The sequence below is a fragment of the Salvelinus alpinus genome, chromosome 30, assembly GCF_045679555.1.
Source record: "Salvelinus alpinus chromosome 30, SLU_Salpinus.1, whole genome shotgun sequence".
NCBI classification, from domain to species: domain Eukaryota; kingdom Metazoa; phylum Chordata; class Actinopteri; order Salmoniformes; family Salmonidae; genus Salvelinus; species Salvelinus alpinus.
In genome coordinates this window covers 6,640,183-6,654,709 of record NC_092115.1, presented here as the reverse complement: position 1 = coordinate 6,654,709, position 14,527 = coordinate 6,640,183, and the positions used below count along the sequence as shown (strand labels likewise).

General features: G+C 38.1%; 1 protein-coding gene across 1 annotated transcript in view; it reads left to right on the top strand.

Moving 5' to 3' along the window:
• The window catches only part of LOC139560287 (collagen alpha-1(XI) chain-like), a 229,228-nt gene that overhangs the window by 202,768 nt on the left and 11,933 nt on the right, over positions 1-14,527 (top strand). Inside the window, exon 55 of the mRNA XM_071376929.1 lies at positions 14,353-14,406. Coding sequence (XP_071233030.1) covers positions 14,353-14,406 — 54 coding nt within the window. The remainder of the gene's footprint in view (positions 1-14,352; positions 14,407-14,527) is intronic.

Sequence of the window (14,527 nt, the reverse complement as noted above, 5' to 3'; positions counted from 1 at the left end):
TATCCTTAGATATACTGTTACATCCACTGCTTAGATATACTGTTCTATCCACTGCTTAGATATACTGTTCTATCCACTGCTTAGATATACTGTTACATCCACTGCTTAGATATACTGTTACATCCACTGCTTAGATATACTGTTCCATCCACTGCTTAGATATACTGTTCTATCCACTGCTTAGATATACTGTTACATCCACTGCTTAGATATACTGTTACATCCACTGCTTAGATATACTGTTCCATCCACTGCTTAGATATACTGTTCCATCCACTGCTTAGATATACTGTTACATCCACTGCTTAGATATACTGTTACATCCACTGCTTAGATATACTGTTCCATCCACTGCTTAGATATACTGTTCTATCCACTGCTTAGATATACTGTTATATCCACTGCTTAGATATACTGTTCCATCCACTGCTTAGATATACTGTTCTATCCACTGCTTAGATATACTGTTCTATCCACTGCTTAGATATACTGTTCTATCCACTGCTTAGATATACTGTTCTATCCACTGCTTAGATATACTGTTCTATCCACTGCTTAGATATACTGTTACATCCACTGCTTAGATATACTGTTCTATCCACTGCTTAGATATACTGTTCTATCCACTGCTTAGATATACTGTTCTATCCACTGCTTAGATATACTGTTCCATCCACTGCTTAGATATACTGTTACATCCACTGCTTAGATATACTGTTACATCCACTGCTTAGATATACTGTTCCATCCACTGCTTAGATATACTGTTCCATCCACTGCTTAGATATACTGTTCCATCCACTGCTTAGATATACTGTTCCATCCACTGCTTAGATATACTGTTACATCCACTGCTTAGATATACTGTTCCATCCACTGCTTAGATATACTGTTCCATCCACTGCTTAGATATACTGTTCTATCCACTGCTTAGATATACTGTTACATGCACTGCTTAGATATACTGTTCCATCCACTGCTTAGATATACTGTTCTATCCACTGCTTAGATATACTGTTCTATCCACTGCTTAGATATACTGTTCTATCCACTGCTTAGATATACTGTTCCATCCACTGCTTAGATATACTGTTCTATCCACTGCTTAGATATACTGTTCCATCCACTGCTTAGATATACTGTTACGTCCACTGCTTAGATATACTGTTACATCCACTGCTTAGATATACTGTTCTATCCACTGCTTAGATATACTGTTCTATCCACTGCTTAGATATACTGTTCCATCCACTGCTTAGATATACGGTTACATCCACTGCTTAGATATACTGTTCTATCCACTGCTTAGATATACTGTTCTATCCACTGCTTAGATATACTGTTCCATCCACTGCTTAGATATACTGTTACATCCACTGCTTAGATATACTGTTACATCCACTGCTTAGATATACTGTTACATCCACTGCTTAGATATACTGTTCCATCCATCCACTGCTTAGATATACTGTTCCATCCACTGCTTAGATATACTGTTACATCCACTGCTTAGATATACTGTTCCATCCACTGCTTAGATATACTGTTCCATCCACTGCTTAGATATACTGTTCTATCCACTGCTTAGATATACTGTTACATGCACTGCTTAGATATACTGTTCCATCCACTGCTTAGATATACTGTTCTATCCACTGCTTAGATATACTGTTCTATCCACTGCTTAGATATACTGTTCCATCCACTGCTTAGATATACTGTTACATCCACTGCTTAGATATACTGTTACATCCACTGCTTAGATATACTGTTCTATCCACTGCTTAGATATACTGTTCTATCCACTGCTTAGATATACTGTTCCATCCACTGCTTAGATATACGGTTACATCCACTGCTTAGATATACTGTTCTATCCACTGCTTAGATATACTGTTCTATCCACTGCTTAGATATACTGTTCCATCCACTGCTTAGATATACTGTTACATCCACTGCTTAGATATACTGTTCTATCCACTGCTTAGATATACTGTTACATCCACTGCTTAGATATACTGTTCTATCCACTGCTTAGATATACTGTTATATCCACTGCTTAGATATACTGTTCCATCCACTGTTTAGATATACTGTTCTATCCACTGCTTAGATATACTGTTACATCCACTGCTTAGATATACTGTTCCATCCACTGCTTAGATATACTGTTCTATCCACTGCTTAGATATACTGTTACATCCACTGCTTAGATATACTGTTCTATCCACTGCTTGGATATACTGTTCTATCCACTGCTTAGATATACTGTTACATCCACTGCTTAGATATACTGTTACATCCACTGCTTAGATATACTGTTCCATCCACTGTGACAGATATACTGTTCTATCCACTGCTTAGATATACTGTTCCATCCACTGCTTAGATATACTGTTCTATCCACTGCTTAGATATACTGTTCCATCCATCCACTGCTTAGATATACTGTTCCATCCATCCACTGCTTAGATATACTGTTCCATCCACTGCTTAGATATACTGTTACATCCACTGCTTAGATATACTGTTCTATCCACTGCTTAGATATACTGTTCTATCCACTGCTTAGATATACTGTTCCATCCATCCACTGCTTAGATATACTGTTCCATCCACTGCTTAGATATACTGTTCCATCCATCCACTGCTTAGATATACTGTTCCATCCACTGCTTAGATATACTGTTCCATCCATCCACTGCTTAGATATACTGTTACATCCACTGCTTAGATATACTGTTCCATCCACTGCTTAGATATACTGTTCCATCCACTGCTTAGATATACTGTTCCATCCACTGCTTAGATATACTGTTCCATCCACTGCTTAGATATACTGTTCCATCCATCCACTGCTTAGATATACTGTTCCATCCACTGCTTAGATATACTGTTCCATCCACTGCTTAGATATACTGTTACATCCACTGCTTAGATATACTGTTACATCCACTGCTTAGATATACTGTTCTAACCACTGCTTAGATATACTGTTCCATCCACTGCTTAGATATACTGTTCCATCCACTGCTTAGATATACTGTTACATCCACTGCTTAGATATACTGTTCCATCCATCCACTGCTTAGATATACTGTTCCATCCACTGCTTAGATATACTGTTCTATCCACTGCTTAGATATACTGTTCTATCCACTGCTTAGATATACTGTTCCATCCACTGCTTAGATATACTGTTCTATCCACTGCTTAGATATACTGTTCCATCCACTGCTTAGATATACTGTTCCATCCACTGCTTAGATATACTGTTATATCCACTGCTTAGATATACTGTTCCATCCACTGCTTAGATATACTGTTCTATCCACTGCTTAGATATACTGTTCCATCCATCCACTGCTTAGATATACTGTTCTATCCACTGCTTAGATATACTGTTCCATCCACTGCTTAGATATACTGTTACATCCACTGCTTAGATATACTGTTCTATCCACTGCTTAGATATACTGTTCCATCCACTGCTTAGATATACTGTTCCATCCACTGCTTAGATATACTGTTCCATCCACTGCTTAGATATACTGTTCCATCCACTGCTTAGATATACTGTTCCATCCACTGCTTAGATATACTGTTCTATCCACTGCTTAGATATACTGTTCCATCCACTGCTTAGATATACTGTTCCATCCACTGCTTAGATATACTGTTCCATCCATCCACTGCTTAGATATACTGTTCCATCCACTGCTTAGATATACTGTTCCATCGATCCACTGCTTAGATATACTGTACCATCCACTGCTTAGATATACTGTTCCATCCACTGCTTAGATATACTGTTCCATCCACTGCTTAGATATACTGTTACATCCACTGCTTAGATATACTGTTCCATCCATCCACTGCTTAGATATACTGTTCCATCCATCCACTGCTTAGATATACTGTTACATCCACTGCTTAGATATACTGTTACATCCACTGCTTAGATATACTGTTCTATCCACTGCTTAGATATACTGTTCCATCCACTGCTTAGATATACTGTTCTATCCACTGCTTAGATATACTGTTCCATCCACTGCTTAGATATACTGTTCTATCCACTGCTTAGATATACTGTTCTATCCACTGCTTAGATATACTGTTCTATCCACTGCTTAGATATACTGTTACATCCACTGCTTAGATAACCTGTTCTATCCACTGCTTAGATATACTGTTACATCCACTGCTTAGATATACTGTTCCATCCATCCACTGCTTAGATATACTGTTCTATCCACTGCTTAGATATACTGTTCTATCCACTGCTTAGATATACTGTTCTATCCACTGCTTAGATATACTGTTCCATCCATCCACTGCTTAGATATACTGTTCCATCCACTGCTTAGATATACTGTTCCATCCATCCACTGCTTAGATATACTGTTCCATCCACTGCTTAGATATACTGTTCCATCCATCCACTGCTTAGATATACTGTTCCATCCACTGCTTAGATATACTGTTCCATCCACTGCTTAGATATACTGTTCCATCCACTGCTTAGATATACTGTTCCATCCACTGCTTAGATATACTGTTCCATCCATCCACTGCTTAGATATACTGTTCCATCCACTGCTTAGATATACTGTTCCATCCACTGCTTAGATATACTGTTACATCCACTGCTTAGATATACTGTTACATCCACTGCTTAGATATACTGTTCTAACCACTGCTTAGATATACTGTTCCATCCACTGCTTAGATATACTGTTCCATCCACTGCTTAGATATACTGTTACATCCACTGCTTAGATATACTGTTCCATCCATCCACTGCTTAGATATACTGTTCCATCCACTGCTTAGATATACTGTTCTATCCACTGCTTAGATATACTGTTCTATCCACTGCTTAGATATACTGTTCCATCCACTGCTTAGATATACTGTTCTATCCACTGCTTAGATATACTGTTCCATCCACTGCTTAGATATACTGTTATATCCACTGCTTAGATATACTGTTCCATCCACTGCTTAGATATACTGTTCTATCCACTGCTTAGATATACTGTTCCATCCATCCACTGCTTAGATATACTGTTCTATCCACTGCTTAGATATACTGTTCCATCCACTGCTTAGATATACTGTTCCATCCACTGCTTAGATATACTGTTCCATCCACTGCTTAGATATACTGTTCCATCCACTGCTTAGATATACTGTTCCATCCACTGCTTAGATATACTGTTCTATCCACTGCTTAGATATACTGTTCCATCCACTGCTTAGATATACTGTTCCATCCACTGCTTAGATATACTGTTCCATCCATCCACTGCTTAGATATACTGTTCCATCCACTGCTTAGATATACTGTTCCATCCACTGCTTAGATATACTGTTCTATCCACTGCTTAGATATACTGTTCTATCCACTGCTTAGATATACTGTTCCATCCACTGCTTAGATATACTGTTCCATCCATCCACTGCTTAGATATACTGTTCCATCCACTGCTTAGATATACTGTTCCATCCATCCACTGCTTAGATATACTGTTCCATCCACTGCTTAGATATACTGTTCCATCCACTGCTTAGATATACTGTTACATCCACTGCTTAGATATACTGTTACATCCACTGCTTAGATATACTGTTCCATCCATCCACTGCTTAGATATACTGTTACATCCACTGCTTAGATATACTGTTACATCCACTGCTTAGATATACTGTTCTATCCACTGCTTAGATATACTGTTCCATCCACTGCTTAGATATACTGTTCTATCCACTGCTTAGATATACTGTTCCATCCACTGCTTAGATATACTGTTCCATCCACTGCTTAGATATACTGTTCCATCCACTGCTTAGATATACTGTTCCATCCATCCACTGCTTAGATATACTGTTCCATCCACTGCTTAGATATACTGTTCCATCCACTGCTTAGATATACTGTTCTATCCACTGCTTAGATATACTGTTCTATCCACTGCTTAGATATACTGTTCCATCCACTGCTTAGATATACTGTTCCATCCATCCACTGCTTAGATATACTGTTCCATCCACTGCTTAGATATACTGTTCCATCGATCCACTGCTTAGATATACTGTTCCATCCACTGCTTAGATATACTGTTCCATCCACTGCTTAGATATACTGTTACATCCACTGCTTAGATATACTGTTACATCCACTGCTTAGATATACTGTTCCATCCATCCACTGCTTAGATATACTGTTACATCCACTGCTTAGATATACTGTTACATCCACTGCTTAGATATACTGTTCTATCCACTGCTTAGATATACTGTTCCATCCACTGCTTAGATATACTGTTCCATCCATCCACTGCTTAGATATACTGTTCCATCCACTGCTTAGATATACTGTTCCATCCATCCACTGCTTAGATATACTGTTACATCCACTGCTTAGATATACTGTTACATCCACTGCTTAGATATACTGTTCTAACCACTGCTTAGATATACTGTTCCATCCACTGCTTAGATATACTGTTCCATCCACTGCTTAGATATACTGTTACATCCACTGCTTAGATATACTGTTCCATCCATCCACTGCTTAGATATACTGTTCCATCCACTGCTTAGATATACTGTTCTATCCACTGCTTAGATATACTGTTCTATCCACTGCTTAGATATACTGTTCCATCCACTGCTTAGATATACTGTTCTATCCACTGCTTAGATATACTGTTCCATCCACTGCTTAGATATACTGTTCCATCCACTGCTTAGATATACTGTTATATCCACTGCTTAGATATACTGTTCCATCCACTGCTTAGATATACTGTTCTATCCACTGCTTAGATATACTGTTCCATCCATCCACTGCTTAGATATACTGTTCTATCCACTGCTTAGATATACTGTTCCATCCACTGCTTAGATATACTGTTACATCCACTGCTTAGATATACTGTTCTATCCACTGCTTAGATATACTGTTCCATCCACTGCTTAGATATACTGTTCCATCCACTGCTTAGATATACTGTTCCATCCACTGCTTAGATATACTGTTCCATCCACTGCTTAGATATACTGTTCCATCCACTGCTTAGATATACTGTTCTATCCACTGCTTAGATATACTGTTCCATCCACTGCTTAGATATACTGTTCCATCCACTGCTTAGATATACTGTTCCATCCATCCACTGCTTAGATATACTGTTCCATCCACTGCTTAGATATACTGTTCCATCCACTGCTTAGATATACTGTTCTATCCACTGCTTAGATATACTGTTCTATCCACTGCTTAGATATACTGTTCCATCCACTGCTTAGATATACTGTTCCATCCATCCACTGCTTAGATATACTGTTCCATCCACTGCTTAGATATACTGTTCCATCGATCCACTGCTTAGATATACTGTTCCATCCACTGCTTAGATATACTGTTCCATCCACTGCTTAGATATACTGTTACATCCACTGCTTAGATATACTGTTACATCCACTGCTTAGATATACTGTTCCATCCATCCACTGCTTAGATATACTGTTACATCCACTGCTTAGATATACTGTTACATCCACTGCTTAGATATACTGTTCTATCCACTGCTTAGATATACTGTTCCATCCACTGCTGAGATATACTGTTCTATCCACTGCTTAGATATACTGTTCCATCCACTGCTTAGATATACTGTTCTATCCACTGCTTAGATATACTGTTATATCCACTGCTTAGATATACTGTTCTATCCACTGCTTAGATATACTGTTACATCCACTGCTTAGATAACCTGTTCTATCCACTGCTTAGATATACTGTTACATCCACTGCTTAGATATACTGTTCCATCCATCCACTGCTTAGATATACTGTTCTATCCACTGCTTAGATATACTGTTATATCCACTGCTTAGATATACTGTTCCATCCACTGCTTAGATATACTGTTCTATCCACTGCTTAGATATACTGTTATATCCACTGCTTAGATATACTGTTCCATCCCCTGCTTAGATATACTGTTATATCCACTGCTTAGATATACTGTTCTATCCACTGCTTAGATATACTGTTACATCCACTGCTTAGATATACTGTTCTATCCACTGCTTAGATATACTGTTCTATCCACTGCTTAGATATACTGTTATATCCACTGCTTAGATATACTGTTCCATCCACTGCTTAGATATACTGTTCCATCCACTGCTTAGATATACTGTTCCATCCACTGCTTAGATATACTGTTCCATCCATCCACTGCTTAGATATACTGTTCCATCCACTGCTTAGATATACTGTTCCATCCACTGCTTAGATATACTGTTCTATCCACTGCTTAGATATACTGTTCTATCCACTGCTTAGATATACTGTTCCATCCACTGCTTAGATATACTGTTCCATCGATCCACTGCTTAGATATACTGTTCCATCCACTGCTTAGATATACTGTTCCATCGATCCACTGCTTAGATATACTGTTCCATCCACTGCTTAGATATACTGTTCCATCCACTGCTTAGATATACTGTTACATCCACTGCTTAGATATACTGTTACATCCACTGCTTAGATATACTGTTCCATCCATCCACTGCTTAGATATACTGTTACATCCACTGCTTAGATATACTGTTACATCCACTGCTTAGATATACTGTTCTATCCACTGCTTAGATATACTGTTCCATCCACTGCTTAGATATACTGTTCTATCCACTGCTTAGATATACTGTTCCATCCACTGCTTAGATATACTGTTCTATCCACTGCTTAGATATACTGTTCTATCCACTGCTTAGATATACTGTTCTATCCACTGCTTAGATATACTGTTACATCCACTGCTTAGATAACCTGTTCTATCCACTGCTTAGATATACTGTTACATCCACTGCTTAGATATACTGTTCCATCCATCCACTGCTTAGATATACTGTTCTATCCACTGCTTAGATATACTGTTATATCCACTGCTTAGATATACTGTTCCATCCACTGCTTAGATATACTGTTCTATCCACTGCTTAGATATACTGTTATATCCACTGCTTAGATATACTGTTCCATCCACTGCTTAGATATACTGTTATATCCACTGCTTAGATATACTGTTCTATCCACTGCTTAGATATACTGTTCCATCCACTGCTTAGATATACTGTTCTATCCACTGCTTAGATATACTGTTCCATCCACTGCTTAGATATACTGTTCCATCCACTGCTTAGATATACTGTTATATCCACTGCTTAGATATACTGTTCCATCCACTGCTTAGATATACTGTTCTATCCACTGCTTAGATATACTGTTCCATCCATCCACTGCTTAGATATACTGTTCTATCCACTGCTTAGATATACTGTTCCATCCACTGCTTAGATATACTGTTACATCCACTGCTTAGATATACTGTTCTATCCACTGCTTAGATATACTGTTCCATCCACTGCTTAGATATACTGTTCCATCCACTGCTTAGATATACTGTTCCATCCACTGCTTAGATATACTGTTCCATCCACTGCTTAGATATACTGTTCCATCCACTGCTTAGATATACTGTTCTATCCACTGCTTAGATATACTGTTCCATCCACTGCTTAGATATACTGTTCCATCCACTGCTTAGATATACTGTTCCATCCATCCACTGCTTAGATATACTGTTCCATCCACTGCTTAGATATACTGTTCCATCCACTGCTTAGATATACTGTTCTATCCACTGCTTAGATATACTGTTCTATCCACTGCTTAGATATACTGTTCCATCCACTGCTTAGATATACTGTTCCATCCATCCACTGCTTAGATATACTGTTCCATCCACTGCTTAGATATACTGTTCCATCGATCCACTGCTTAGATATACTGTTCCATCCACTGCTTAGATATACTGTTCCATCCACTGCTTAGATATACTGTTACATCCACTGCTTAGATATACTGTTACATCCACTGCTTAGATATACTGTTCCATCCATCCACTGCTTAGATATACTGTTACATCCACTGCTTAGATATACTGTTCTATCCACTGCTTAGATATACTGTTCCATCCACTGCTTAGATATACTGTTCTATCCACTGCTTAGATATACTGTTCCATCCACTGCTTAGATATACTGTTCTATCCACTGCTTAGATATACTGTTCTATCCACTGCTTAGATATACTGTTCTATCCACTGCTTAGATATACTGTTACATCCACTGCTTAGATAACCTGTTCTATCCACTGCTTAGATATACTGTTACATCCACTGCTTAGATATACTGTTCCATCCATCCACTGCTTAGATATACTGTTCTATCCACTGCTTAGATATACTGTTATATCCACTGCTTAGATATACTGTTCCATCCACTGCTTAGATATACTGTTCTATCCACTGCTTAGATATACTGTTATATCCACTGCTTAGATATACTGTTCCATCCCCTGCTTAGATATACTGTTATATCCACTGCTTAGATATACTGTTCTATCCACTGCTTAGATATACTGTTACATCCACTGCTTAGATATACTGTTCTATCCACTGCTTAGATATACTGTTCTATCCACTGCTTAGATATACTGTTATATCCACTGCTTAGATATACTGTTCCATCCACTGCTTAGATATACTGTTCCATCCACTGCTTAGATATACTGTTCCATCCACTGCTTAGATATACTGTTCCATCCATCCACTGCTTAGATATACTGTTCCATCCACTGCTTAGATATACTGTTCCATCCACTGCTTAGATATACTGTTCTATCCACTGCTTAGATATACTGTTCTATCCACTGCTTAGATATACTGTTCCATCCACTGCTTAGATATACTGTTCCATCGATCCACTGCTTAGATATACTGTTCCATCCACTGCTTAGATATACTGTTCCATCGATCCACTGCTTAGATATACTGTTCCATCCACTGCTTAGATATACTGTTCCATCCACTGCTTAGATATACTGTTACATCCACTGCTTAGATATACTGTTACATCCACTGCTTAGATATACTGTTCCATCCATCCACTGCTTAGATATACTGTTACATCCACTGCTTAGATATACTGTTCTATCCACTGCTTAGATATACTGTTCCATCCACTGCTTAGATATACTGTTCTATCCACTGCTTAGATATACTGTTCCATCCACTGCTTAGATATACTGTTCTATCCACTGCTTAGATATACTGTTCTATCCACTGCTTAGATATACTGTTCTATCCACTGCTTAGATATACTGTTACATCCACTGCTTAGATAACCTGTTCTATCCACTGCTTAGATATACTGTTACATCCACTGCTTAGATATACTGTTCCATCCATCCACTGCTTAGATATACTGTTCTATCCACTGCTTAGATATACTGTTATATCCACTGCTTAGATATACTGTTCCATCCACTGCTTAGATATACTGTTCTATCCACTGCTTAGATATACTGTTATATCCACTGCTTAGATATACTGTTCCATCCACTGCTTAGATATACTGTTATATCCACTGCTTAGATATACTGTTCTATCCACTGCTTAGATATACTGTTCCATCCACTGCTTAGATATACTGTTCTATCCACTGCTTAGATATACTGTTCCATCCACTGCTTAGATATACTGTTCCATCCACTGCTTAGATATACTGTTATATCCACTGCTTAGATATACTGTTCCATCCACTGCTTAGATATACTGTTCTATCCACTGCTTAGATATACTGTTCCATCCATCCACTGCTTAGATATACTGTTCTATCCACTGCTTAGATATACTGTTCCATCCACTGCTTAGATATACTGTTACATCCACTGCTTAGATATACTGTTCTATCCACTGCTTAGATATACTGTTCCATCCACTGCTTAGATATACTGTTCCATCCACTGCTTAGATATACTGTTCCATCCACTGCTTAGATATACTGTTCCATCCACTGCTTAGATATACTGTTCCATCCACTGCTTAGATATACTGTTCTATCCACTGCTTAGATATACTGTTCCATCCACTGCTTAGATATACTGTTCCATCCACTGCTTAGATATACTGTTCCATCCATCCACTGCTTAGATATACTGTTCCATCCACTGCTTAGATATACTGTTCCATCCACTGCTTAGATATACTGTTCTATCCACTGCTTAGATATACTGTTCTATCCACTGCTTAGATATACTGTTCCATCCACTGCTTAGATATACTGTTCCATCCATCCACTGCTTAGATATACTGTTCCATCCACTGCTTAGATATACTGTTCCATCGATCCACTGCTTAGATATACTGTTCCATCCACTGCTTAGATATACTGTTCCATCCACTGCTTAGATATACTGTTACATCCACTGCTTAGATATACTGTTACATCCACTGCTTAGATATACTGTTCCATCCATCCACTGCTTAGATATACTGTTACATCCACTGCTTAGATATACTGTTCTATCCACTGCTTAGATATACTGTTCCATCCACTGCTTAGATATACTGTTCTATCCACTGCTTAGATATACTGTTCCATCCACTGCTTAGATATACTGTTCTATCCACTGCTTAGATATACTGTTCTATCCACTGCTTAGATATACTGTTCTATCCACTGCTTAGATATACTGTTACATCCACTGCTTAGATAACCTGTTCTATCCACTGCTTAGATATACTGTTACATCCACTGCTTAGATATACTGTTCCATCCATCCACTGCTTAGATATACTGTTCTATCCACTGCTTAGATATACTGTTATATCCACTGCTTAGATATACTGTTCCATCCACTGCTTAGATATACTGTTCTATCCACTGCTTAGATATACTGTTATATCCACTGCTTAGATATACTGTTCCATCCCCTGCTTAGATATACTGTTATATCCACTGCTTAGATATACTGTTCTATCCACTGCTTAGATATACTGTTACATCCACTGCTTAGATATACTGTTCTATCCACTGCTTAGATATACTGTTCTATCCACTGCTTAGATATACTGTTATATCCACTGCTTAGATATACTGTTCCATCCACTGCTTAGATATACTGTTCCATCCACTGCTTAGATATACTGTTCCATCCACTGCTTAGATATACTGTTCCATCCATCCACTGCTTAGATATACTGTTCCATCCACTGCTTAGATATACTGTTCCATCCACTGCTTAGATATACTGTTCTATCCACTGCTTAGATATACTGTTCTATCCACTGCTTAGATATACTGTTCCATCCACTGCTTAGATATACTGTTCCATCGATCCACTGCTTAGATATACTGTTCCATCCACTGCTTAGATATACTGTTCCATCGATCCACTGCTTAGATATACTGTTCCATCCACTGCTTAGATATACTGTTCCATCCACTGCTTAGATATACTGTTACATCCACTGCTTAGATATACTGTTACATCCACTGCTTAGATATACTGTTCCATCCATCCACTGCTTAGATATACTGTTACATCCACTGCTTAGATATACTGTTACATCCACTGCTTAGATATACTGTTCTATCCACTGCTTAGATATACTGTTCCATCCACTGCTTAGATATACTGTTCTATCCACTGCTTAGATATACTGTTCCATCCACTGCTTAGATATACTGTTCTATCCACTGCTTAGATATACTGTTCTATCCACTGCTTAGATATACTGTTCTATCCACTGCTTAGATATACTGTTACATCCACTGCTTAGATAACCTGTTCTATCCACTGCTTAGATATACTGTTACATCCACTGCTTAGATATACTGTTCCATCCATCCACTGCTTAGATATACTGTTCTATCCACTGCTTAGATATACTGTTATATCCACTGCTTAGATATACTGTTCCATCCACTGCTTAGATATACTGTTCTATCCACTGCTTAGATATACTGTTATATCCACTGCTTAGATATACTGTTCCATCCACTGCTTAGATATACTGTTATATCCACTGCTTAGATATACTGTTCTATCCACTGCTTAGATATACTGTTACATCCACTGCTTAGATATACTGTTCTATCCACTGCTTAGATATACTGTTCTATCCACTGCTTAGATATACTGTTATATCCACTGCTTAGATATACTGTTCCATCCACTGCTTAGATATACTGTTATATCCACTACTTAGATATACTGTTCTATCCACTGCTTAGATATACTGTTCTATCCACTGCTTAGATATACTGTTACATCCACTGCTTAGATATACTGTTCCATCCACTGCTTAGATATACTGTTCTATCCACTGCTTAGATATACTGTTCTATCCACTGCTTAGATATACTGTTCTATCCACTGTGACAGACTGATTCCTGAGAGTGTTTTTTGTCTCTTTCCAGGGTCCTCCTGGTCTCGCTGGCTTGAAAGGAACTCCTGGCGGTAAGGGAGAAAAGGTAAGGCTAGGCTACTGTAGAGAAGGTTATCTCTCTCTTTATCTCCATCGCTCTCTATCTCTCCCTCTCTCTTTCGAAATTTAACAACGTTTGTAGTTTACAGAGTCAACTCTCCGGTGTG